The 26,007-nt window shown below is 43.3% G+C and overlaps 1 protein-coding gene across 1 annotated transcript in view; it reads left to right on the top strand.

The window, feature by feature from the left end:
• LOC141173935 (doublesex- and mab-3-related transcription factor 1B-like) overlaps positions 1–26,007 on the top strand; it is a 288,419-nt gene that overhangs the window by 37,660 nt on the left and 224,752 nt on the right. Inside the window, exon 3 of the mRNA XM_073658877.1 lies at positions 8,451–8,647. Within this exon, the coding sequence (XP_073514978.1) occupies positions 8,451–8,647 (197 nt within the window). The remainder of the gene's footprint in view (positions 1–8,450; positions 8,648–26,007) is intronic.

The following is a 26,007-nucleotide window of genomic DNA, read 5'->3' as shown; positions in this document are numbered from 1 at the left end:
ACACATCAAAATCAAACATCATTTGAATTTGGCTTGCTTGCAGTCTGTGCATAAGTCCCAACGAGTTTCAATCAGGTTTGTACTGAAAATGATATAACCAAATAGAACTCTTAGGTTTTTACAACTGAGTATATAGCTCAGTGGTTAGTGCACTGGCATCTGGACATAGAATTTTAGGTTCAAGTCCTATCAGCGAACAGTGACATTTTTTAAAATTATTTTTACAGTTGTAAAAGTCACTTGTCAGAATCACTTGTCAGAATCACTTGTCAAAATCACTTGTCAGAATCACTTGTCAAAATCACTTGTCAGGATCACTTGTCAAAATCACTTGTCAGAATCACATGTCAGAATCACTTGTCAGAATCACTTGTCAAAATCACTTGTCAGGATCACATGTCAGAAGCACTTCTCAGAATCACTTCTCTGACAGGGTATTTAGGCTCAAGCTGACATCATTCTGATGTTTGATTTTGCTATCTGATCATGTCCTAAAATGGACACTGTACCTCCTACATGCTATCAGTTTCTTGGGGAGTTGCTTTATGGGGTTATCCAAGGCACGTGCCTTGAGCTGATCCTTTTATTATGCTAACTTTAAACCTTAAAGGTTTTTGTTTAACATAGGTATTGTACATATATAAGCTATTGATATATTGAGGAGAAATTGTGTAACAAACTGTTTTTACCTACCGTATATCCCCTTGTGAAAATGTAAAATCTGGGGCTAAAAGAACATTTTAGTGGTAAAAATGTAAATTTTTTTTTTCTTCACCGCCCAATGGTATAAAACACATGTGGGTCAATATGACCACTGCACCGCTAGATTAATTCATTAAGAGGTGTAGTTTGTAAAATGGGGTGACTTATGGAGGGGTTCTGCTTTTCTGGCATCTCAGGGGCTCTGCCAATGTGACATGGCACCCTCAAACCATTCCAGCAAAATCTGCACTCCAATATGGCACCTCTACTCTTCTGAGCTTTACACTGTGGAGGAAAAATGGTTTCCAACCACATATTGGGTATTGGCTCACACAGGAGACATTGCTTAACAATTTTTCTTGTCCAATTTCTTCATTAACCCTTTTGAAAATTAAAAACTTGGGGCCAAAACAGCATTTTAGTGGAAAAAATGTAATTTTTCATTTCCACAGCACCAAGTTATACAATTCTGTGAATCACCTGTGGGTATGAAATGCTCACTTACCCCTAGATAAAATCCTCGAAAATGTTTCCAGAACAAGGTCACTTTAAGGCTGTGTGCCCACGATGCAGAAATGAAGCAGAAAATTTCCGCTTCATTTCTGCGGAATTCGACACGCGTTTTTCGCGGGTTTTTCAAGCATTTTGCACATGCGGAATTGCCTTGCGTTTTCTAATGCATTGTAGATGGCAATTTCACATGTGTAAACGCACAAATAATGGACATGCTGTGGATTTTTCCGCTCATCAAAAACGCTGCGGAAAATTCCGCAGCATGGGCATTGAAAGTGTGGAATTTCATTGGGGACCATGGGGGAAGTATTACCAAGCATTTTACAAGCGTTTACGCTGCAAAAATTCCGCAGCATAAACGCTTGAAAAACGCATCGTGGGCACGGACCCTTAGGCGGTATTTGCTGTTTTTACATTTCAGTGGCTCTCACATGGCGTCCGCAATTGATTACAGCCAAATTTGCTCTCCAAAAGTCAAAAGGTGCTCTTTCCCTTCCGAGCTATGCCGTGTGCCGAGACAGTAGATTTTGACCACATATGGGGTATCGGCGCCCTTAGGAAAAATTGCAACAAATTGTGAGTTCCATTTTCTCCTTTTACCCTTGTGAAAATAAAAGACTTCAGTCTAAAGCAACATTTTAGTAAAAAAAAAATATTTTAGCTTGCATTTATTCCTGTGAAGCAACTAGAGGGTTAACAATTTTCTTGAATGCAGTTATGAAAACTTTAAGGGTACAAATTTTAAAAAGGGGTCTTGTTTATGAGTTTTCAAAAAAAAAAAAATTTTAAAAAATATGCCTCTCATTGTCACTTAAAGTGAAGTGGTCCATAAAAGTGCAGGTTTTGTAAATGTCACTGAAAAAAATGAAAAATTTGCTGGTAAACTTTTAACCCTTCGAACAACCCAACAGAAAAAAGTTGTTTAAAAAATCATGGTGATGTAAAATAGACATATGGAAAATGTTATTGACAATCTCTTGTAAGGGCATCCAAAATCAAAGTTCAACAATTTTTTAATTTTTTGATATTTTCATAAATAAACTCATCACATAGACCTGATTTTGTCACTAACAAAGTAAAGTGTGTCGCAAATAAACTATCTCGAACCACTGGGATCTGTTGAAGTGTTCCAGAGTTATTACCATATAAAGTGACACTGGTCAGAATTGTAAAATGTGTCTTTGTCAGGAAGGTGAAAACAGGCTTCGGGAGGAAGGGATTAAAAAAGTTGTAGATATGCAATGTGGAAAGGGTGAAGTCTGCAAGATAAAACATACTTTGACTCCTTCAACCCCAGGCCATTTTCCTTTTTTTTTCCTCCCCTTCTTCCAAGAGCCATAAGTTTTTTATTTTTTCATTAATATAGCCGTATGAGAGCTTGTTTTTTGCTGGATGAGTTGTACTTTTGAATGGTATCATTTATTTTGCCACACACTGTACTGGAAAATGGTAAAAAAAATTCCAAATGCAGTGAAATTGCAAAACAAAATTGCAATTCCACAATTTTTTATATTATTATTTACCATGTTTACTATATGGTAAAACTAACCTGGCAATATGATTCTCCTGGTCAGTTCGTGTACGTAGATATATTTTTATTTAAGTGGTGAAAAAAAATTCTGAAATTTGTGCAAATTTTTCTTTTTTGCTTTTGTCTCTATTTTCCGAGACCCCTAGAATATTCATTTTTCAAAACATGGGGCTGTGTGAGTGCTTTTTTTTTTTGCGCTTGAGGGCTCTTTCACATGTCAGTATCTACAGTACAAGTGGTGACAGTTTCCACACATACCGGAGACACTGACACACGCAAACTGATTAAAATCAATGGGTTTGTGTACACCTCAGTGTGTTTTTGCGGACCGTGTGTCTGGTCCACAAAATGTACCACACGGATGACATCCTTGTGTCATCCGTGTGACACGTACCGGCGCCTGGGAATATCGCTGTTCCCAAGTGCCGGTGCTGAATACTGCCCTCATCATGATTCCCTGCCGGCGCTGTGATCAGCACTAGCAGGGACTATGATGAGGGTAGTAGTAGTCTGCTCCCAGTGTCTCCACCTGTGAAATTAACACTAGAACTACCGGAGGGGTCATTTTGACCCTTTTGCTGTTTATTTTTCCTATAATTTCTAAAATTTTAACAAATGAGTTCTGAGTTTTTGTGACTTTTATTTATTCATGGTAGTGTATATTTTAGGACACAAAAATGAATTGTAATTTTTTCAGGGGCCCGGATTTTACAATTCATACCTATAAGTACTGAAGGGGTCAATTTGACCCCATACATAAAAGTAGTAGTAGGCAAGTCACCTAATATTACAGAGTACAGAAAATCACAGTGCTTCTCCCTAGTTGTAGAGTGTAATTGTGTCTTTGCATATCAGGGATGATTCAGCATTTTGTTTTGTCTAAACTTGTCTGAACACATTTGATCCATGTCTCTTCTAGCGATTTCTGTCTGCACTTCAGTAGCAAACATTACAGTTGAAGCTACAACTCTGCATGTTTGTACAGTGTCGTTTTATTACTTCTGCGATCTTACAAGTCCCTTTTTGCGACGTATATTTGAAGCATGAGTAAGCAGAGGGGTCTGACAAGTGATGAAATTTTGAAATGTCTTCAGAATTTATCTGGAAATGAGTCAGAAGAAGAAAATCAGGAACAAATAGACTCAGAGTCTGATGAAGAATATTTTCCTCATGATATTTCCGAAGAATCAGATTCAAGCAATAACAGTGATATAATTGACGATACCGAAGATTCTGGAGAGGATGATGGACGTCATACTACATCAACAAGATGTACGGCCACACCACAATTGGGGAGAGGTAGAGGAAGAGGGACCCAACCACAATATTTTGGATATAGAGGAAGAAAGAAAGGTACAGTGGACATTCCACCTGTTGTGGGTCATAAAGAGACTTGTCGCGATGGAACTGTGTGGGAAGTTGTCCCAATTGCTTCTGCATCTACTGGCCGACTGTCCCAACAAAACATTCTACGAGAAACAGCTGGACCCACCCCTTATGCCAAACGGGAGATCATCAATGGGAATGTATCAAGTGCATGGAGGTTGCTAATTGATGAACCTATACTTCGTCACATAAAAAAGTGTACAGAAATGGAGGCTTGTCAGAAACTTGAAGATGATAAATGGACAGTTTCTCTAATCGAGCTTGATGCATTTACTGCAATATTATATGCGAGGGGCGCATATAATGCAAATGGTCTTTCTGAAAAAACCTTGTCGTCAAGTACTTGGGGTCCTCGCTTCTTTCAAGACACTATGCCGGGAAATAGGTTCGAAGAATTGATGCGATTTGTATGATTTGACATCAAATCCACTCGATCTGATACATTGAAGAATGACAAGTTTGCTTTATTTTCTGAAGTGTGTAATCGCTTCATTGGAAATTGTATACTGTGTTACAAACCTGGACAAAACCTGACAGTTGATAAACAGCTTTTTCCAACTAAATCAAGATGTCCTTTCCCCCAATATATAGCCAATAAGCCGGACAAATTTGGAATAAAATTCTGGCTGGTAGCTGATGTAGAATCCAAATACCTCTGCAACGGGTTTCCATATTTGGGAAAAGATGAACAACGACCGGCTGATCGGTCTCTTGCACAGCACATTGTTCTCAAACTAATGGATCCATTTTTGAAAAAGGGAAGAAATGTTACTACAGATAATTTTTTCACTTCATTGAAACTTGCCAATACACTGAAAGCCAAGAGAACAAGCATTGTGGGAACGATGAACCGTGCAAGAAAAGAGATTCCATCTTTGGCAAAAAAAACTACGAACAAATACATATGAGACTACTCTGATGAAGAATGGTGACATCACTCTTACAGTTTACCAAGGTAAACCAAATAAGAATGTAATTTTGCTCAGTAGTCTTCACCCAGATGTAGCAGTTGGAAACGACAAAAAAAAAAAAACGGAAACGGTAACATTTTACAACAAAACAAAGGTTGGAGTGGACACAGTAGACCAGATGGCTCGAAAGTACACCACAAAATCTGGAAGCCGCCGATGGCCTGTTCAGATGTTTTGTAATGTACTTGATTTAGCAGCTATAAACGCAACAATACTCTATAAAACAGCAACTGGGAATCAAATTAGCAGACGGGAGTTCATTCTTCAGCTGGCATTAGACCTTCGCAAGAATTATTTGGAATCAAGAAGTGGCCCATCATCCGCAATGTCTGAACCACAAACAAAAGGACAAGAAATCCGCAAGCGTCAAAAATGTGGAGTTGGAAGATGCAACGAAAACAAAACAATTAAAACTTGCGCAAGCTGTAACAAACCAGTTTGTGGAAAATGCACTGGGAAAGTGGAAGAAAGTACTGTTTGTGTTAACTGTTGGACACCGCATGCTATGACCATGTAAAAGGAAAATGCGTTTAAACTGCTGTACTTGATCTTAACACTGTTCCTACTAAGTTAAAATAAATGTTTTTTTACTCCAGAGTCAGTACTTTTGAATGGGGGTCAAAATGACCCCTAATGGTAGTTATAGGTATTATGAAACATGCGGTAGTTCTAGTGTTAAGAATCAAATAATAAAATCCATATACTCAGCTCTCCTAGATGTTCCCCGCTGTCATCCCTGCGACTGCTGCTGCAGAGGAGCCGGGGAGAATAAGCGGCTCCGGAGCAGCAGCTCAGGAGCTGTGTCCTGTCACTCACTGAGCGCAGCTCCGGAGCGGCTCATTCTCCCCGGCTTCTCTGCAGCAGCAGTTGCATGGATAACAGCGGGGGACACCTAAGAGAGGTGAATATAAGGATTTTATTATTTTATTCTTAATTTTACAGGTGGGGACAATGAGAGTACACTACTACTACCCTCATCATGGTCCCTGCAGGTGCTGATCACAGCATCGGCAGGGAACCATGATGAGGGCAGCGTTCAGCACCGGTGCCTGGGAACACCTGTAGTGCTGATTCCCAGGCACCCGTCTGTGTGATCCAGATGCGGCACACGTGCCGCACACGGATGCCACACGTAAAACACACACGGGCACACTGGGCACGGATATCTCCGGTACCATTTTTCCGGTACCAGAAATATCTGGACGTGTGAAACCGGCCTGAGCTGACATTTTTATTGATACCATTTTGGTGTAGATACAATGTTTTCAGAATCTCTTATCGTATTTTATTGCAATGTTGCGGCTTCCAAAAAACCCCGTAATTCTAGCGTTTAGATTTTTTTTATCATTACACTGTTCACCCATCGGATTAATTTATTTAATATTTTGATAGATTGGACATTTCTGAATGCAGCGATACTAAATATGTATATATTTTTTTAATTGTTTTATTTTTAATGGGGCAAAGGTGGGTGATTTGAACTTTTGTGTTTTTTTCCTTCAGATTTTTAAAAACTTTTTTATTTTTTCACTTTTTTACTGTATTTGTTAGCTGCCCTAGGGTACTTGAAGCTGCAATTGTCCCATCACTTATGCTATACATAGCAGTGCTTTAGCCAGCGCCAGAGGCCAGTGTTCACTGGAAGATCATAATGACAGGCACAGGGGTTTTCAGCCGACCCCCAACTGTCATGACAACCCATTAACGCCACACGATTACTTCACAGGCACACCGATGGGAGTGTGGAATGACCCGCTCCTGTGGGCGCATCTCAAATCCCACTGTCAGAGATTAACAGCAGGATTTAACAGGTTAACAGTCATAGGCGGAGCACAGCTCCATTTGCAGCTGTTAAAAGCACATAATGGCTGATTAAATTAGCCATCACATGCATGGAAAGATGCAGGCTCAGCATGTGAGCCCGCATCAAATGCAGGGACACGACATGACGTAAATATACGACATATGTTGTAAAGAGGTTAAATGGAACCTGTCAGATTCCTTAACTTCCATAAACCGCCACCATGTCTCTACTGCAGCCCATTTCTACATTTTGATAAGCACCTCCTTAAACCTTTAGCGATTACTCTATAATCGTAAAATGACGTATTAATCTGTGCATGTGCTATGAAAATCTGCGAGGACTAGTCCAGCAGGGCATTCATTTCATCGCATTCGGACCAATGTTAGGCTACGTTCACATGATGAGCTCTTGGTGCGTTTTTGATGCTGCGTGTTTTTGCTGCATCAAAAACGCGGCATCTTACGGTTCCAGCAAAGTGGATGGGATTTATAGACATCTCATGCCCACTGTGCTTCTATTTAATGCTGCGTAAACTGACCTGCGATGCATTTTTCAAATCCGCAGCATGTTAATTTCCCCATAGACTTACATTAGATGCGGAAAAGTATATCAGTAAAGTTTTGTCAAAGCAAATAACCAGGAAATATCAAAAACAAAGCAGCTTTATTTAAAGCATGACACACCCAACAGAGACAAAAAAACGCAGTGGCAAAAATGCACATTAAAAAAATGCACACAAAAACGCAATGAAAAAATGCAAGTAACCCATTTTAGATAATAGTTGCAGAAATTCTGCAACATCAAAAATGCACCAAAAGCTCATTGTGGCTTTAGTCTATGGGGCCGTGCATATGTCCAATTTTTTCTCCAGAACAAGTCTGTCTTAGGAAAAAAAATCATGACATGCACTATTTGAATCCATAAATCGTATCGCACTCGGCCTTGCAAGTGTATTTGTGTGTGGAGCTCATCGGGCAGCACTTGGATGATTATGTACTATCTAGTGGAGTGTGTTTCTAGCTTGGTCTCTTTGATATGTGTCACTTTTCTTTCATGACCTCATTATGAAATAGCTGTATAACATGGACTGTATATCCAAAAATCATACATTGATTTAATGCCTACATGGAAGGGGGCTTCATACAGTCTGATTGTAATGTTAGGCCACGGCCCCCACTATCAGTATTTGGTCAGTATTCGGTCAGTATTTTTTCTCAGGAGTGGGAGCCAAAACCAGATGAGGAGAAATCAGAGAAAAGGTATAATAGAAACAAGTCACCAATCCTGCATTTATCACCCACTCCTGAGAAAAAATACTGACCAAATACTGATATTAGGACCGTGGCCTTACACATAGAATCTCATGTTCAGTTTTATAAATTTATGCCTAGAGGCATTAGATCCAATGTATGATTTTTGGATGTGCGGTCCATGTCTTTTTCTACAGTCATAGCGTATTTCATTATGACCTTCAGCTGCAGAACCTGCGCTGTCACTAAACTCTAGGTATTTTCTCACTTCATTTTATTAATTTTGTTTCCAGGTAGCTTTAAGGAGGCAGCAGACACAAGAAGAGGAATTGGAAATAAGCCATCCAATCCCTCTACCAAGTGTAGCAGAGTTGCTTGTAAAACAGGAGCTTGACAGCAACAATTCCTGCCCACTGCTGGGAAATAATTTCCCTCAGGTAACAAGTGGATCTACTGAGCTAGCATTGACCAGCATATCAGGTAAGCACATGTCAAGGAGGAAGCTAGGCTAGGATCACACGTACAAAGGGCTTTAGGCCTCATTCACATGTCTGTGTTTAAACACACGTGAAAAATGGTACCTTTGTTAATCAGTGTTTTGGATTAGCATGTCATCTTTATGTCACCTGTGTGCCCATTTTTACTATCAGTGTAAAATCAATGTTTAACACACATGGATAAATAAATAAATAAATGACACAGTTTCTCCTATACTTTACAATGTTAAATACGGACAGCACATGAATGGCGCACAAATGCCATCTGTGTGCTGTATGTGTTTTTCACGGACCCATAGACCTGTATTTGCCCTTTTCATCCATGCTGCCAGAAAAAAATGGACGTCTTTGTGAGCTGTGTAAAGACACATGGTCCATGAAAACACAGGCATGTTAATAGCACCATAGGTTATAATGGGTTCGTGTTGTATCCGTGAAAAAAACGGATGCAACACTTACGTACAACATGGAATTGGGAATGAGGCCTTAGGCTACGGTCCCACTATCAGTATTCGCTCAGTATTTTTTCTCAGGAGTGGGAGCCAAAACCATGAGTGGGTGATAAATGCAGAATTAGTGCACTTGTTTCTATTATACCTTACGATATACCTTCTAATATACCTATACAACGTCGATGGGGCGCCAATCAGAGGGCAGAGGGAGCCCCCTCCCTGCCTTCTAAATGCTGCGATTGATATCGATTGCACAATTTAGGGGGTTAAACTACCAGCAGTGAGTGCCGGGTGTCAGCTGAACACCCAGCGGCAGTCCCGCAAAATTGCCAGGACGTATCCATACATCCAAGGTCGGGAAGTATGAATACATCTAAGGTCATGAAGGGGTTAAAGCGTAACCGTTGTTTTATTTTTTATTTGATAAATCAATAGTACACATGAAAATAAGCAACTTTGTAATATATCCTGTCAGAGAAAACAGCTTCTTTCTCCTCATGGACTGATCTTTCACTGTCAAAATTCTCAATTTACGGGTAAAATCTGCATTCAGTGAAGACAGATTTTTACATTACTGAGATATGAGATTGCAGTTGCTTCTGCTAGATGGGAGGGAGGGAGAACTCGGCATATACAGTAGATGACAGAAATCGCACTTAGGCCACTGCCCCACTATCAGTATTTGGTCAGTATTCGGTCAGTATTTTTTCTCAAGAGTGAGAGCCAAAACCAGGTGAGGAACAATCAGAGAAAAGGTATAATAGAAACAAGTCACCAATTCTGCATTTGTCAGTCACTCCTGGTTTTGGCTCCCACTCCTGAGAAAAAATACTGACCAAATACTGATAGTGGGGCCGTGGCCTTAAAGAGAACCTTTCACTGGATTTTTTTAAATTTTAACCAAGTACCAACACCATTTTCTGCTGTTCTACTGATTCTGGAACAATTTTTCTTTTTCTTCTGTGCTTCTCCATTCCAAAATAATCGCCCTAAGTCATAAAGATGCAAATTTTGTTTTTAGCCATCTGGGCTTTTTTATGTGGACAGAACAAGTATTTGACGTTTTAGGATTTCAGCACATCCATAAAAATGGGGAGCGTTTATAGTGATTTAGAGATGTTGGGATTGGCAGTGAAGTTGAGTGCTATTAATGTTGGCCAGGAAGACGTGATTTTTTTCTGAGATATAATACACAAGATGACAATAAAGTAATCAATACAAAAATGCTAGAATCAAAAATAACTATACTCTCCCAACCATTTTATACGTGGATTAAAGGTAACCTGTCGTATCAAAAAGTGCTATTAACCTTTTGATATGGGATCAATATGCATGTTGATAGCGTTCTAATGCTGTTCGTCCCCACTGACTGACAGCCGGCTCTGTACTGATGCACTATTGAGCGAGTTGTTAGTTAGTGCCAGGGCATGGTTGGTTTTTCTGTGGGCACACTGGAACTTAACCTTTGAGTCTATGGGGCTGTTCACATGTCAGTGGAGGATCCAGTGGAGGAAGAGGAGTTGTCACTGTCTGAAAACTGTTCTGCTTCAGAAGCAGATTCGGTTTCACTCCTGGAACTGCTAGAGCAAAGCAGGGTGGACTTTTGCTCCACAGTAAATGTTCTGCGGGCCATTAAACACACAGATGGCCACAATGAAAAACTTGGGACAAAGTCGTGGGCCAACCAGTATACTAATAAGCCCCACAAAGTCCTCCATACAGAATAATGGACCAGCATAGTCCTCCATACAGAATAATGGACCCCACATAGTCCTCCATGCAGAATAATAGGTCCCACATAGTCCTCCATGCAGAATAATAGGCCCCACATAGTCCTCCATACAGAATAATAGCCCCACATAGTCCTCCATACAGAATAATGGGCCCCACATAGTTTTCAATACAGAATAATGAGCCCCACAAAGTCCTTCATACAGAATAATGGCCCCACATAGTCCTCCATACCGTATAATGCCCCACATAGTTCTCCATACAGTATAATAGGCCCCACATAGTCCTCCATACAGAATAATGACCCCACATAGTCCTCCATACAGTATAATGGGCCCCACATAGTCCTCCATACAGAATAATGACCACACATAGTCCTCCATACAGAATAATGGCCCCACATAGTCCTTCATACAGAATAATGGACCCCACATAGAGGTGGCGGTTCTGGTGTCGCGAGCCAAATAATACCACCCTGCGCGCCAGATTTGGCCCACGGGCCGGAGTTTGACACGTGTGGTCTAGGGGGATGACACGGGGGTGGGGAGGAGGGATGATCAAGGGGGTGATTTGGAGATTTGGGAAGAATTTATTGAAACTAAAGTAGAAATTTGACAGCTCTTGGACGTAGTATATCTCTCTTCTCTACTAGAACAACCACAAGGGGAGAAGAGGGAGGCACAGCCCAAGTGCTGCCATATTTGGCCTTAGAACACTGTGATAGAGTCTATCACAGTAATCAAAGTCAGGAACCTATAGGAATAATTCCAGCTATTGCCGGGTACAGATCTTGGCGGGCGCACTGCGCATGGCATTTTACTTCGTGAAAAGGAAGAAGGGGGCTGGGGAATGGCGGTTCCAGTACTGAGGTATTGTGAGGGGCCTGTGGACATCATTTCTTTCTCTCTGACACATTAGATCATGTCAGAGGAGAGATAAATGATTTTTAAATGGGATTTCACTTTTTTTTTAACGTGATCGCCGTTATTTAACAAATAACGGCGATCATGTGATTGAGGACCGAAAAAAAGGCCCTGATCGTGTTCTCCAGGGTCAGAGCTACCCTCGGTAGCTGAACCCTGGTGTTTTTCTGGTGCTGTGGGGTGCTATTCACTTATTTCTCAGCGCTGTTAAAAAGCGGTGCAGAGGAATAAGCCCAATTAACTGGCGCTGTTAAAAGGTTTATCGGCAGTCGTTAGGGGTAAAGGCCTCTTCCAGAAGTCAGTGACAGAGTTTTCACTATCAGGCTGTTAGCCCACAGTGAGATTTTTGTGAGTTTTTAATGCTGCATATTGTCGTATTTTGTCTTACAGTTCCAGCAAAGTAGATTTATAGAAATCTCCTGCCCTCTATCCTTTTTTTTTTTTACTCAGCGTAAACTGACATGCGATGTGGGTTTCAAATCCGTGACATGACACATTCTCCTATGGGTACGTTGAGTGTTAAGTGTTATGTGCGGATTTTCCCCATAGACAGGGAAAAAATGCATGTGTTGTTAGTGTGTTTCCGCTGCGGAAAAGCATAAAAAAGGCATGTAATTCCCACATGACTATATCAGTAAAGTTTTGTCAAAGCCAAATACCAGGAAGTTTCAAAAACTAAGCAGCTTTATTTATAACATGACATATCAACAATAGACAAAAATAGCAGTGTGATAAGCGTGATAAAAACGTAGTGAAAAAAAATAGTGCAGAAGATCTGCAACATCAAAAGCTCATCATGGGAACGTAGCCTTTAGAGTTTGGTCAGTGTTTTGTCAGTTTTTCTTGGATGAAAAAAAATTGATGGAGGTTTCTCAACAGTCTCACATCAAACAGTCCTTGAAAATCAGGCAGCACCAGTGCTATACGTGAAAAATATGGATAGCACTCATACGATAAAAACTGATGACTGTATGAACCCTAAAGGACAGCTCATGAATAGTGTTGAGCGATACCTTCCGATATCGGGAAATATCGGATTGGATCGGACCGATACCCAAAAAATATCGGATATCGCCGATTCCGATACCGGAAACCAATGCAAGTCAATGGGACACAAATATCGGAATGAAAATAAACCCTTTCTTTCCTTGTAGGTTAATTCTACATGAAGGAAAACAACTAAGAATAATGTAGAATGTATTGGGGGAGGTGGAGGAGACATTAAAGGCATAATCAAATGGAATAGCAGGAATTAATATTTTTTTTAAGACATTTGGAGTTACAAAGATATTGACTATGTTAAGCTTTTTTATATTTGGTCAGATATTTATGTTTCACTACTTCCATACTCTTCACCTTCTTTTTTACTTCTCCCACAATTTCTCCTTCATCATCCTCTGCTGCAGCATCTTTTTCATCAACTTCTTCTTCACCTTATTCATCTTCTTCTTCTTCACCTTCTTCCTATTATTCTTTTTTTTTTTAATTCTTCATATTCTTCTTATTCAACTATTATTCTTATTCATATTCTACTTCTTCATCTTCTTCTTCTTCATCATATTCTTATTTGTGACAGGCATTCCTGTAGTTGTTATATATAAAAGTTTGAAGATTAAACCTTTCGTTCTGCCTGTCACAAAAGATGTACAACAGGATTTGTCCGCGTTCAGTTTGGCCTGCAGCAGCAGGTATTTTCCAGGGGCACCACGAGGAGGAACGGACTCACCCCCATACACTGCTTAGTCTTCTTCTGCTTATAATTTAGATAATATCTTTTGCTCTGATTTTTAGTCTTATGCTTAATGTTCTTCTGCTTTTTGTTCTGCAGCTTCTTGTTCTTCTGCTTCTTGGTCTTCTGTCTCTTGTTCTTCTGTATCTTGGTGGTTGTCTTCTTGTTCTTTGTCCTCTGGGTCATCTTCTTCAGGGTCATCTTCTTGGTCTTCTTTGGGGTGGTCTTCGGGGTCGTCGTCTTCTTCGGGGTGGTCTTCAGGGTCGTCGTCTTCGGGGTCCTCGTCTTCTTTGGGGTGGTCTTCGGGGTCGTCGTCTTCTTCGGGGTGGTCTTCAGGGTCGTCGTCTTCGGGGTCCACGTCTTCTTCGGGGTGGTCTTCAGGGTCATCTTCAGGGTCCTCATCTTCGGGGTCCTCGTCTTCGGGTCCTCATCTTCTTCGGGGTGGTCTTCAGGGTCGTCGTCTTCAGGGTCGTTGTCAGGGAGATCCAGAGTGATTACCAAAAACCATTTCAAAAAGCTTGAACTTGGAAATGTAGCAGAAGGTACAAGAAGGCTGAGGAACTGCCGAGAACCAGCTGACGGTACTGGAAACCGGATGGGTAGCAGAAGGTACAAGAGCCAATGGAACTACCGAGGGCCAGCTGATGGTACTGGAACCCGGTTACTAACCAGGAGGTAGCTGTGCCAGAAAGCACTACCCAGGACCAGCAGACGTTGGTGGAACTCGGATACCGAGAAGGAAGCACCTAAGCCAAAGGCACTGCCGAGAACCAGCTGACGGTACTGGAACGCGGATGGGTAGCAGAAGGTACAGGAGCCAATGGAACTACCGAGGACCAACTGATGGTACTGGAACCCGGTTACTAAGCAGGTGGTACCTGTGCCAGAAAGCACTACCAAGGACCAGCAGACATTGGTGGAACTCAGATACCGAGAAGGAGGCACTTAAGCCAAAGGCACTGTCGAGAACCAGCTGACGTTACTGGAACCTGGATGGGTAGCAGAAGGTACACATGAAAAGAAAAGTTGCAAGGCCGCGAGCCGGCCGGAGTTACTGAAACACACAGTCCTACAGGGGGTGCTTGTCCTATTGGCACTATGGAATCAGCCTTCATTGCCAGATACCGCAGCCCACATAGGAGTCACCTAAACTGCAAGCACCATGGAGTCGGCTAACCCGACCGCAACACGACAGGACAACGTATTGGAGGCAAAGTGACGTTGACACTACCCGGAAACAGCTGGCGTGCTGGAACCAGGCTGGGCAGGAGGGAGTACCCATGCCAAAGACACTGCCGAGAGCCAGCTGACGGTACTGGAACCCAGATGGGTAGCAGAAGGTACAAGAGCCAATGGAACTACCGAGGACCAGCTGATGGTACTGGAACCCGGTTACTAAACAGGAAGTGCATGTGCCAGAAAGCACTATCAAGGACCAGCAGACGTTGGTGGAACTCGGATATCGAGAAGGAGGCACCTAAGCCAAAGGCACCGCCGAGAACCAGCTGACGGTACTGGAACCCGGATGGGTAGCAGAAGGTACACATGAAAAAAAAAGTTGCAAGGCCGCGAGCCGGAATGAGTTACTGAAACCCACAGTCCTACAGGGGGTGCTTGTCCTATTGGCACTATGGAACCAGCCTTCATTGCCAGATCCCGCAGCCAATATAGGAGTCACCTAAACTGCAGGCACCATAGAGTCGGCTAACCCGACCGTAACACGACAGGACAACGTATTGGAGGCAAAGTGACGTTGACACTACCCAGAAACAGCTGGCGTGCTGGTACCAGGCTGGGCAGGAGGGAGTACCCGTGCCAAAGACACTGCCGAGAACCAGCTGACGGTACTGGAACCCGGATGGGTAGCAGAAGGTACACATGAAAAAAAAAGTTGCAAGGCCGCGAGCCGGAATGAGTTACTGAAACCCACAGTCCTACAGGGGGTGCTTGTCCTATTGGCACTATGGAACCAGCCTTCATTGCCAGATCCTGCAGCTCATATAGGAGTCACCTAAACTGCAGCCCCCATAGAGTCGGCTAACCCGACCGCAACACGACAGGACAACGTATTGGAGGCAAAGAGATAGTTGACACTACCCGGAAACAGCTGGCGTGCTGGAACCAGGCTGGGCAGGAGGGAGTACTCATGCCAAAGACACTGCCGAGAATCAGCTGACGGTACTGGAACCCGGATGGGTAGCAGAAGGTACAAGAGCCAATGGAACTACCGAGGACCAGCTGATGGTACTGGAACCCGGTTACTAACCAGGAGGTGCCTGTGCCAGAAAGCACTACCAAGGACCAGCAGACGTTGGTGGAACTCGGATACCGAGAAGGAGGCACCTAAGCCAAAGGCACTGCCGAGAACCAGCTGACGGTACTGGAACCCAGATGGGTAGCTGAAGGTACACATGAAAAAAAAAGTTGCAAGGCCGCGAGCCGGCCGGAGTTACTGAAACCCACAGTCCTACAGGGGGTGCTTGTCCTATTGGCACTATGGAACCAGCCTTCATTGCCAGATCCCGCAGCCCACATAGGAGTCACCTAAACTGCAGGCACCATAGAGTCGGCTAACCCGACCACAACACGACAGGACAACGTATTGAAGGCAAAGTGACGTTGACACTACCCGAAAACAGCTGGCGTGCTGGAACCAGGCTGGGCAGGAGGGAGTACCTGTGCCAAAGACACTGCCGGGAAACAGCTGGCGGTGCTGGAACCCAGGGTAAATACTAAAAACATAGTGGAGCCAGAGGCCTAATTTGAGCAAGTTTAAGATCAGTAGTAGTGTGAATGTGGACAGAGCAGGAGAAATTGCCGGACACACAGCAGGGGAACAGCTGACGTTACTGAACCCCAATAACACTGGAGCAAATGTTGACTGTGCAGATGGCACTTCTGAGCAGCAACTGGCGGTGTTGGAGCCCAGGGATTACAGTTCAGGTGGTAGAAACATGAACACTACAGGAGACCTGGATACTGTTGCCAACTAATTATTTAATCTGGAAGAGGACTGGCAAATTCATGCGAGATCCAGGCCTTGTTCATTTTCAGAAAAGTAAGCCGGTCAACTTTATCGGAGGATAGTCGGATGCGACGGTATGTTAGTACACCACTTGCGGCACTAAAGACGCGTTCCGATAATACACTAGCAGCAGGGCAAGCCAGCACCTCCAATGCATACTGGCTAAGCTCTGGCCATGTATCCAGCTTAGAGACTCAAAACTTGAAGGGGGAAGAGCCGTCTGGGAGTACACTGACAGGGCAAGACATGTAGTCTGTCACCATCTGACGGAAACGTTGCCTCCTGCTGACTGGAGCTGTTTGTGATGGTGTAGACATTTGTGGCGGGGGCACAAAACTTTGCCACATTTGGGCCATACTGGTCTTGCCTTGTGCTGAGGCGCTGCTTCTGCTCCCTCTTTGTGCAGAGCTGCCTCGACGCACTGAGCTGCTTTGTAAAGCACTAGCAGCACTGCTCTCGGGTGGAATAGAGAACATGATGGAATGCACCAGTGTGTCTTGGTACTCCCGCATTTTACGCTCCTGGTTCAACGGTGTTATGAGGCTTTGTAAGTTGTCCCGGTAGCAAGGATCTAGGAGGGTGGACACCCAATAATCAGCCGTGTTGAGAATGTGGGCGATGCGGCGGTCGTTTCTCAGGCACTGCAGCATGAAAACAACCATGTGCTGCAGACTGCCAACTGGCCAAGAAACGCTGTCCCCTGCTTGAGGCGTGATCTCTGCCTGCTCTGCATCACCCCACCCTCGCTCTAGATGCTGACTACTAGAGCATTGTGTACCTCCCTCCTCTGGACAGATGTCTTCCCCCTCCATTGACTCCTCCTCATCCTCCTCACAAAGTGTCCCCTGCCTAGGCCTTTGTGAGGAACCACGTTGCGCAGACTGTACAGAAGCTGATGGCATTTGTGATTCCTCATCCTCCACCTCTTCAAAAAACTTCCTCCCTTAGTGCTTGCAGTGTTTTTTCAAGCAGGCAGATAAGGGGGATAGTCATGCTGACTAGTGCATCATCTGCACTCGCTATCCGCGTGGAATAATCGAAGGCACGCAAAACGTGGCAGATGTCCTTCATAGAGGCCCACTCAGTGGTGGTGAAGTGTGAACCGCGCACAGTGCGATTTGTTTGCGCCTGCTGCAGCTGGTACTCCATTACTGCTGCCTGCTGCTCACACAACCTCTCCAACATATGTAACATTGAATTCCACCTGGTGGGTAGGTCACATATGATGCGATGTTCCGGAAGGCGTAATCGGCGCTGCAGGGCTGCAATGCGTGATTTTGCGATGCTGGAACGCCACAAGTGAGCGCACTCTATGCGGACCTTGTGCAGCAGTGCATTAAGATCCGGATAGCCCCTCAAAAAACTCTGCACGACCAAGTTGAGCACATGTGCCAGACATAGGATGTGAGTGAGGTTGCCTAGGCCCAGAGCTGCCACCAGATTTCGGCCATTGTCACACACTACCATGCCTGGCTGGAGATTCGCTGGCACAAACCACACATCACTCTGCTGCTTGATGGCATTCCAGAGCTCCTGTGCTGTGTGGCTTCGATTCCCCAAATAAATTAATTTCAATACGGCCTGTTGACGTTTGGCCACGGCTGTGCTCATATCGGTCGTAACAGGTAACGTTCACGGGTCGATGTGGAGGAAGACCGTGATGGCTCCTGCAGCGCTGATTCAGAGGAACTGGAGTAAGAAGAGGAGTCAATGTGTACAGACTGGATTCCTGCAATCCTGGGAGTTGGCAGAACATGTACAGCGCCACTCTCAAGATCTGTACCCGGCTCCACAACATTTACCCAATGGGCAGTGAGGAAAAGGTATCGTCCCTGTCCATGCTTACTGGTCCACGCATCAGTGGTCAGGTGGACCTTGCTACTGACGGCATTTTGCAGCGCATGTTTAATTTTTCTCTCCACATGCTGTTGCAGGGCAGGGACGGCTTGCCTGCTGAAATAAAAGCGGCTGGGCACGTTGTATTGTGGGACTGCCAATGCCATCAAGTTACGGAAGGTGTCAGTCTCCACCAGCCTTAATGATAGCATTTCAAGGGCCAGTAGTTTTGCAATGCCAGCATTCAGAGCCTGTGCTCGGGGGTGGTTTGCCATGTATGGGCGCATTTTCTCCCATGCCTGTGCTAACGATGGCTGTAGACTGGCCTGGGAGTGTGAGGATGACAGGGAACATGGTGCTGTGGGTGGAATGACACTGTATCTCTGTACAACAGTGCCAGAGGTTCTTCCATGGCGATCCTGTGAGGAAGCCGAACCAGCTGTGTGTGAGCTAAAGGAAGAGGCTACAACACGAGCTGAAGAGGTGGTAGGTGGCACTGTAGGTTGGCCTAGGTCTTCAGTGTGTCTTTGTAATTCCACCACGTGCTTGGTCCGCACATATTTCCACATATTTGTGGTATTGAGGTTGCTGACACTTTTCCCTCTTTTCACTTTCTGATTACACAGCTTGCATTTGACAAAGCAAATGTCATCTGCAACTCTGTCAAAAAAGGACAAGGCACTGCAAGTCTTGGGAGCGCCCGTTTTGGGTTTTGGAAGAGGCATGCTCCTAATGGGTGCCGAAGTGGAGGCTACAGGCAACCAAGTCTGCCCCCTCCCTCTCCCTCCTTTTTGAGCCGTTCGGGGAATCTCTTCCTCAGTGCTGCTCCCACCACCTTCCTGTACCTCACGCCATGATGGTTCAAGGACCTCATCATCTACACTGTGTGCCGAATTATTAGGCAAATGAGTATTTTGATCACATGATACTTTTTATAGATGTTGTCCTACTCCAAGCTGCATAGGCTTGAGAGCCAACTACCAATTAAGTAAATCTGGTGATGTGCATCTCTGTAATGAGGAGGGGTGTTGACTAATGACATCAACACCCTATATAAGGTGTGCTTAATTATTAGGCAACTTCCTTTCCTTTGGCAAAATGGGTCAGAAGAGAGATTTGACGGACTCTGAAAAGTCCAAAATTGTGAGATGTCTTGCAGAGGGATGCAGCAGTCTTGAAATTTCCAAACTTTTGAAGCATGGTCACCGAACAGTCAAGCATTTTATGGCAAATAGCCAACAGGGTCGCAAGAAGTGTGTTGGCCAAAATAGGCGCAAAATAACTGCCCACGAATTGAGGAAAATCAAGCGTGAAGATGCCATTCGCCACTAGTTTTGCCATATTTCAGAGCTGCAACGTTACTGAAGTATCAAAAAGCACAAGGTGTGCGATACTCAGGGACATGGCCAAGGTAAGGAAGGCTGAAAAACGACCACCTTTGAACAAGAAACATAAGATAAAACGTCCAGAATCGGCGAAGAAATATCTTAAGACTGATTTTTCAAAGGTTTTATGGACTGATGAAATGAGAGTGACTCTTGATGGGCCAGATGAATGGGCCAGAGGCTGGATCAGTAAAGGGCAGAGAGCTCCACTCTGACTCAGACACCAGCAAGGTGGAGGTGGGGTACTGGTATGGGCTGGTATCATCAAAGATGAACTTGTGGAACCTTTTCGGGTTGAGGATGGAGTGAAGCTCAACTCCCAGACCTACTGCCAGTTTCTGGAAGACTACTTCTTCAATCAATGGTACAGGAAGAAGTCGGTATCGTTCAAGAAAAACATGATTTTCATGCAGGACAATGCTCCATCTCATGCATCCAACTACTCCACAGCGTGGCTGGCCAGTGAAGGTCTAAAATAAGAAAAAATAATGACATGGCCCCCTTGTTCACCTGATCTGAACCCCATAGAGAACCTGTGGTCCATCATAAAATGTGAGATCTACTGGGAGGGAAAACAGTACACCTCTCGGAACAGTGTCTGGGAAGCTGTGATGGCTGCTACATGCAGTGTTGATCGAAAACAGATCAAGCAACTGACAGAATCTATGGATGGAAGACTGTTGAGTGTTATCATAAAGAAAGGTGGCTATATTGATCACTAATTTTTTTGTTTTTTGTTTTTGCATGTCAGAAATGTTTATCTCTAAAGTTTGTGCACTGATGTTGGTTTACCTGGTGAAAATAAACATGTGAGATGAAATTTTATTTGGTTTTTATTAAGTTGCCTAACAATTCTGCACAGTAATAGTTACCTGCACAAACAGATATCCTCCTAAGATAGCCAAATCTAAAAAAAACCCACTCCAACTTCCAAAAATATTAAGCTTGGATATTTATGAGTCTTTTGGGTTGATTGAGAACATAGATGTTGATCAATAATAAAAATAATCCTCTAAAATACAACTTGACTAATAATTCTGCACACAGTGTACACTACCCTCTTCAAACAACTGCTTCTCCTGGGTAGTCTCGAGAGCACAGTATGCACCAGAAAGTGGCACCTGAGTCTCATCATCAAATGCGTACTGAGGTGTGTTGACCATAGGCACTGGCCCACCCGCCTCTTCGGATTCAGAGAGACAATGCGGTTGCGCATCACTGCATACTACCTCTTCTACAAATTTTAGAATTCTGCTATGCTGGCCCCCTCTTTCCAAGCCAAGAGATTCAGAGAACAGAAGTAGAGATGGCTCATGTCCAGGGCTCTCTGACTGCCTGGGAAATTTGGCAGGTGGTGAAGAGACAGATGGGTGCTCTTCAGTGCTCAGGACCTGAGAGGATCTGGAAGTAATTGAAGTCGATGCGTTAGCTGCCATCCATCCGACAACGGCTTCAATTTGGTCCTCCCGCAACAGTGGGGTATGGCGAGCCCCTACAAAGCTGCGCATAAAGGACTGTTCCCTGGTAAAACTGGGGGATGCTGAGTCACTGGTGCCCGCAGCAGGCACAGAATCCCCACGTCCTCTCCCTGCAGTCACAGAATCCCCATGTCCTCTCCCTGCAGAAACTCCATGCCCACGACCACATGCCTTACTCCCTGCCTTCTTCATCTTGGTAGACTGATAAAGATAGGCAGAAAAGTACTAAGGGCTTAGTGTGCTTATTCCTGAACAGCTGCTAACAGGTAAAAGAAACACTAATTTTAGAAAGTGTGGACTAGACTTTAATATGAGCTAATGTGGCCTACACAACTGTAAAGTGGAGTGTTTGGTGAACTTTATTTACGTTTTTTTTTTTCTTCACAAAAAGACACTGGATGTGCCCAAAGATGTAAAACCGATAGTATCACAAACTTTTTGCAGCTATTACAATGCAGGAAGGTAACCTACAATGCAATAGATGAGGCTACAAAAAATAGGCTAATAGTAATCTGGCTGGGGCTACAGGGCACAAGACTGCAGAAAGGCTCCTCTATCTACTCCTATATAGTGTGTTTGGAAGCAATCTAACTGGATACGGATGGAACCACACTAATAGGAGAAATCAGGAAAAATGAGCAGCACTAATGCAAAAAAGCACAATGTATGAGGTAGTGACGCACGCTGAGCGGACTACAACCGGACGTGGCTGCAGAACACACTACAGCGTGAGCTGCACTCACACACAGAGACCTCGCAGACAGCCGTGAACAGTGCAGAGAACTGTGCACTAGCGCTGCAAGGCAAAAGCAACCCTACTCCTATATAGTGTGTTTGGAAGCAATCTATCTGGATACGGATGGAACCACACTAACAGGAAAAATCAGGAAAAATGAGCAGCACTAATGCAAAAAAGCACAATGTATGAGGCAGTGATGCACGCTGAGCGGACTACAACCGGACGTGGCTGCAGCACACACTACAGCATGAGCTGCACTCACACACAGAGACCTCGCAGACAGCCGTGAACAGTGCAGAGAACTGTGCACTAGCGCTGCAAGGCAAAAGAAAGCTTTATAAAGTAGCCTGGGTAAAGCACAATAAAGCTAATAGGTAGCTAAAACTGTCCCTCAGAACAGCAGCGTCCTGTCCCTAACTGAATTCACAGCAGAGTGAACCCAAAATGGCGGCGACGGCTTTTATAGTGCATCATGACATCATTTCAGAAGCCAATCACAGCCATGCCATTAGTTAACATGCCTAACAGGATGTGCCCACACTTCTTAGGATCCTCATTGGCTGAATAAAATGAAACTGGCTCATTGCATTATGGGAACTTCCGATTCCGGTATTCGATATTGTAAAAGTATCGGAACTCAGTATCCGAATTCCGATACCGCGAATATCGGTCGATACCTGATATTTCAGTATCGAAATGCTCAACACTACTCATGAACCCATCACACTCAATGTACATTTTCATGTTCTATTTTTTCCCCCCTCAAAAACATAATGTAATACTGATTTTTATACAATTATAAAGGAAAACACCCACAATTTTTCAAAAGATTTAAATAATAAATATGAAGGAATATGTCCTGTCAGCATAAATGAATGTCAGATGTGAAGTTTATTCTTGTCATCATTGTCCTGTGGAAGAAACATAATGTTCAGATGTTTCTGATTCTAAGATTGGAGAGTGAGTTTATTGCCAAGGCTGCTACGTGACCTTACAATCCAATGTGAAGACAAGTGCTGGCCCATCAACCTTGCCGTGCCAGCCAACAAGGGAGTGACAGCCAAGGCACAAAGGGTATCTGAAATGATATGCTTCTCGTGATGTTCTATGCAAACAATAAGCTGTTGTATCATCAATGAAAAGTATTCGTAACCTTATAGTAATCTGCTTTCACTCAGATTTTACAAATATTCCCGTTAACGCCAAACTTGGACTGGAAATGCTTGCATAAACATGCCCTTTCTACCGCTGTAATAATTCTGATTTAGTAAAGTTTTTCTGCTATGCCCTATTAGGTCATGTTAGCCCCTTTCTGACATGGCCAAATTTCGTTTTTTTTTTTTTTTTTTTTTCCTCTTCTTCATCCAAGAGTCAGAAGTTTTTTATTTTTCCGTCCACATAGGCCTTTGCGGACTTGTGGTTTTTTTTGGGGCCAAGTTGTACTTTTGAATGACACTATTCATTTTATTACATAGTATACTGGAAAATGGGAGAAAAAATTCAAGTGTGGTGAAATTATGAAAAAAACACAATTCAGACAATGTATTTTGGGAATTGATTTTATGGTGTATATTGTGTGGTAAAAATGACTTCACAATATGATTCTTCTCATCAGTGCGATTACCTCGATACCAAACTTGTCCATGTTTTTTTCTTTTTTAATTTTAGTGGTGAAAAAAATCAGAACACCTTTCGATTGTGTCACCATTTTTCAACACCTGTAACTTTTTGATTTTTCAGTCGATGGAGCTGTGTGAGGACTTATTTTTTGCAGGGTGAGATGTTTTTATTGATATTATTTTGGGATAAATCTAACATTTATTTTTTATATTTTGAGAGATAGAATTATTTTGGACTCGTCGATAGCACACATGTATATTTTTAATGGGGGAAAAGGGGGTGATTTGAACTTATTTATTTATTTTTCATATATATATATATATTTTACCTTTCACTGTTTTTATTAGTCCCCTTAGGGGATTTGAATCTGCGATCATCTGATCGCTTGTGCTATACACAGTAATACCACAGTATTGCTACACATAGTAAAAATCATGGTCTCCTTTGAAGCCCAGACACAGGCTGAGTTTCAAGGGAGCTCTGTAATGACAGGCACGGAGGTCTTCAACAGAACCTCGGCAGTCATAGCAACCCAATGGCGCCCGGTGATCATATCAGTGGCGCCGATGGCCCCATAAAATGATGCGCCCCCATGCTGACGCACTGTTAATGCCGCTGTCAGTGATCAACAGGGCCATTTAACAGGTTAATAATCGCAGGTTGCGCTCTGCACCACACATGGCTGTTGGCGGAAGGTTCTGGCTGTAACATACAGGCATTAATTGCCAAGTATGAGGAGAGGTCACTCCGTTACATGAGCCCGCTCCATACACCTTCTACCAATCCTTTGCACCGTACATGTACAGCCGATGTCGATGAGACGGTAAAGGGATATTCCCATCTTAAAGGGAAGCTATCAGGTTTTTGTGTTACATGGATTCTTTTCTTTTTTTTTCGTTTTAATTTTCTTTTTTGTCTCACAGTTTTTATAAAAAATAAAATAAAATTAGTAATCTTACAATTTTCACACTGGTCACTGGGTCTTTTTTAGGCATACTGTCTCCAGGAAGAGTTTACAAATTTTCTAATTAGTTTAGGCAGGGTTACAAATGACAGGTTACATCTCCATACAAGCTGATAACACTGGATCCACTAATCGGAGTAGGTGATGTCACAGTTGACTCTGTTCACCTCCCTTTGCACACGCTCATTAGACACCTCAATAGAAAAGATAGGGTCAAGATCCAGGTTACTGCACATGTGTTACTTCCTGAAACAAAAAGGATGTAGGGGTCTAAAAAAGCTCCAGTGTGAAAATTGCAAGATTTCTATTTATTAGTTTTAATACTAGTTTGGATATGAAAAAAGGAAAATCAATGGCAAAAATTAAAAATAACAAAAAAAAAACATTTAACACAAAAACCTGATTTAATCAATTGGTCATTTTCTGATAATACTTTCCCTAAAAAAGGGCATGCATTACTTAAGTGGATTTCAAATGCTGGCAAGCATGTAAAATAAGAAAGCCAGCGCTCACCTTCCCATGCTTCAGTGTCGGCTCTCCAACACTGTTTTTTGCCTGCAGTGGTGACATCATGTTGACAGCGCTTATCACTAGAGATGAGCGTTGTTGTACTCGAACTGTTCGCCAATCTCAAATTCGAGCTGTTTTGGGCGGTGTTCAAGCCGTTCGGCGAACACGAACGATTTGAGAAAAATTCGGCTGTTCGAGGTTATGTTCGATAACTGTTCGTGCACCAAAATCATAACTGGATTTTTTCTCAGTAATGATGAAAATTAATGTTAATACGCAGTTTGAGTGTACAGCGGGGTGGGGGGAGGGGCAGGGGATGGATCTCTGCAGGAACAATGAAGATCTCCATTTTTTTTTCTCTTTCCCGCATTTACAGTGGGGAGGTGCAATCTGTCAGCCTATCAGCAGCGCACACACGGAGCGAAGTGCTTTTTTTCACACAAGCAAGGGCATGTGTCATTGGCAGTGTATGTCACATGTCCTTGCCCTATAAGACCAAGCCATTTTCCCCGTCGCCACCATTTTCTCACTGCTGCAGCTGCGTGTTAGACGGCACCGCTGTTGCTGTGTGCGCTATACCTTGTTAATTTCAAGCCAATTTTCGCACAAATCTACAGATAGCTTGGGAGTAGGGAATAGTTGTGATTGCAGTCCTTTTAAGGACTAGGTTACAGCATTTCCTACGACTTTTATCAGGCAGGTCTGTGCTCTTAAATAGATAGGTTGTGGGAGTAAAGACTAATTGTAATTGGAGTCCTTTTCAGGACTAGGTTACATCAGTTCCTATCAGTTTTTGCCAGGCAGGTCTGTGCCAGTGCTGTGCAAGTTTTTTTCACAGCATTTGGCTGAATCTAGCAAAGCTAATCCTTTTTGGCCTATTGCAGGGTGTGTTAGTCAGTGGAGTAGCCTATCTGTGTTGCAAGATATACCACCTGTGTATAGAATACCAATTTTTTTACTG

This window comes from Phyllobates terribilis, unplaced genomic scaffold (assembly GCF_046119375.1).
Source record: "Phyllobates terribilis strain yellow unplaced genomic scaffold, ASM4611937v1 Scaffold_1__5_contigs__length_1240528914, whole genome shotgun sequence".
NCBI classification, from domain to species: Eukaryota; Metazoa; Chordata; class Amphibia; order Anura; family Dendrobatidae; genus Phyllobates; species Phyllobates terribilis.
Note: the sequence above shows the minus strand (reverse complement) of the source record. Positions and strands in the feature narration are given on the sequence as shown.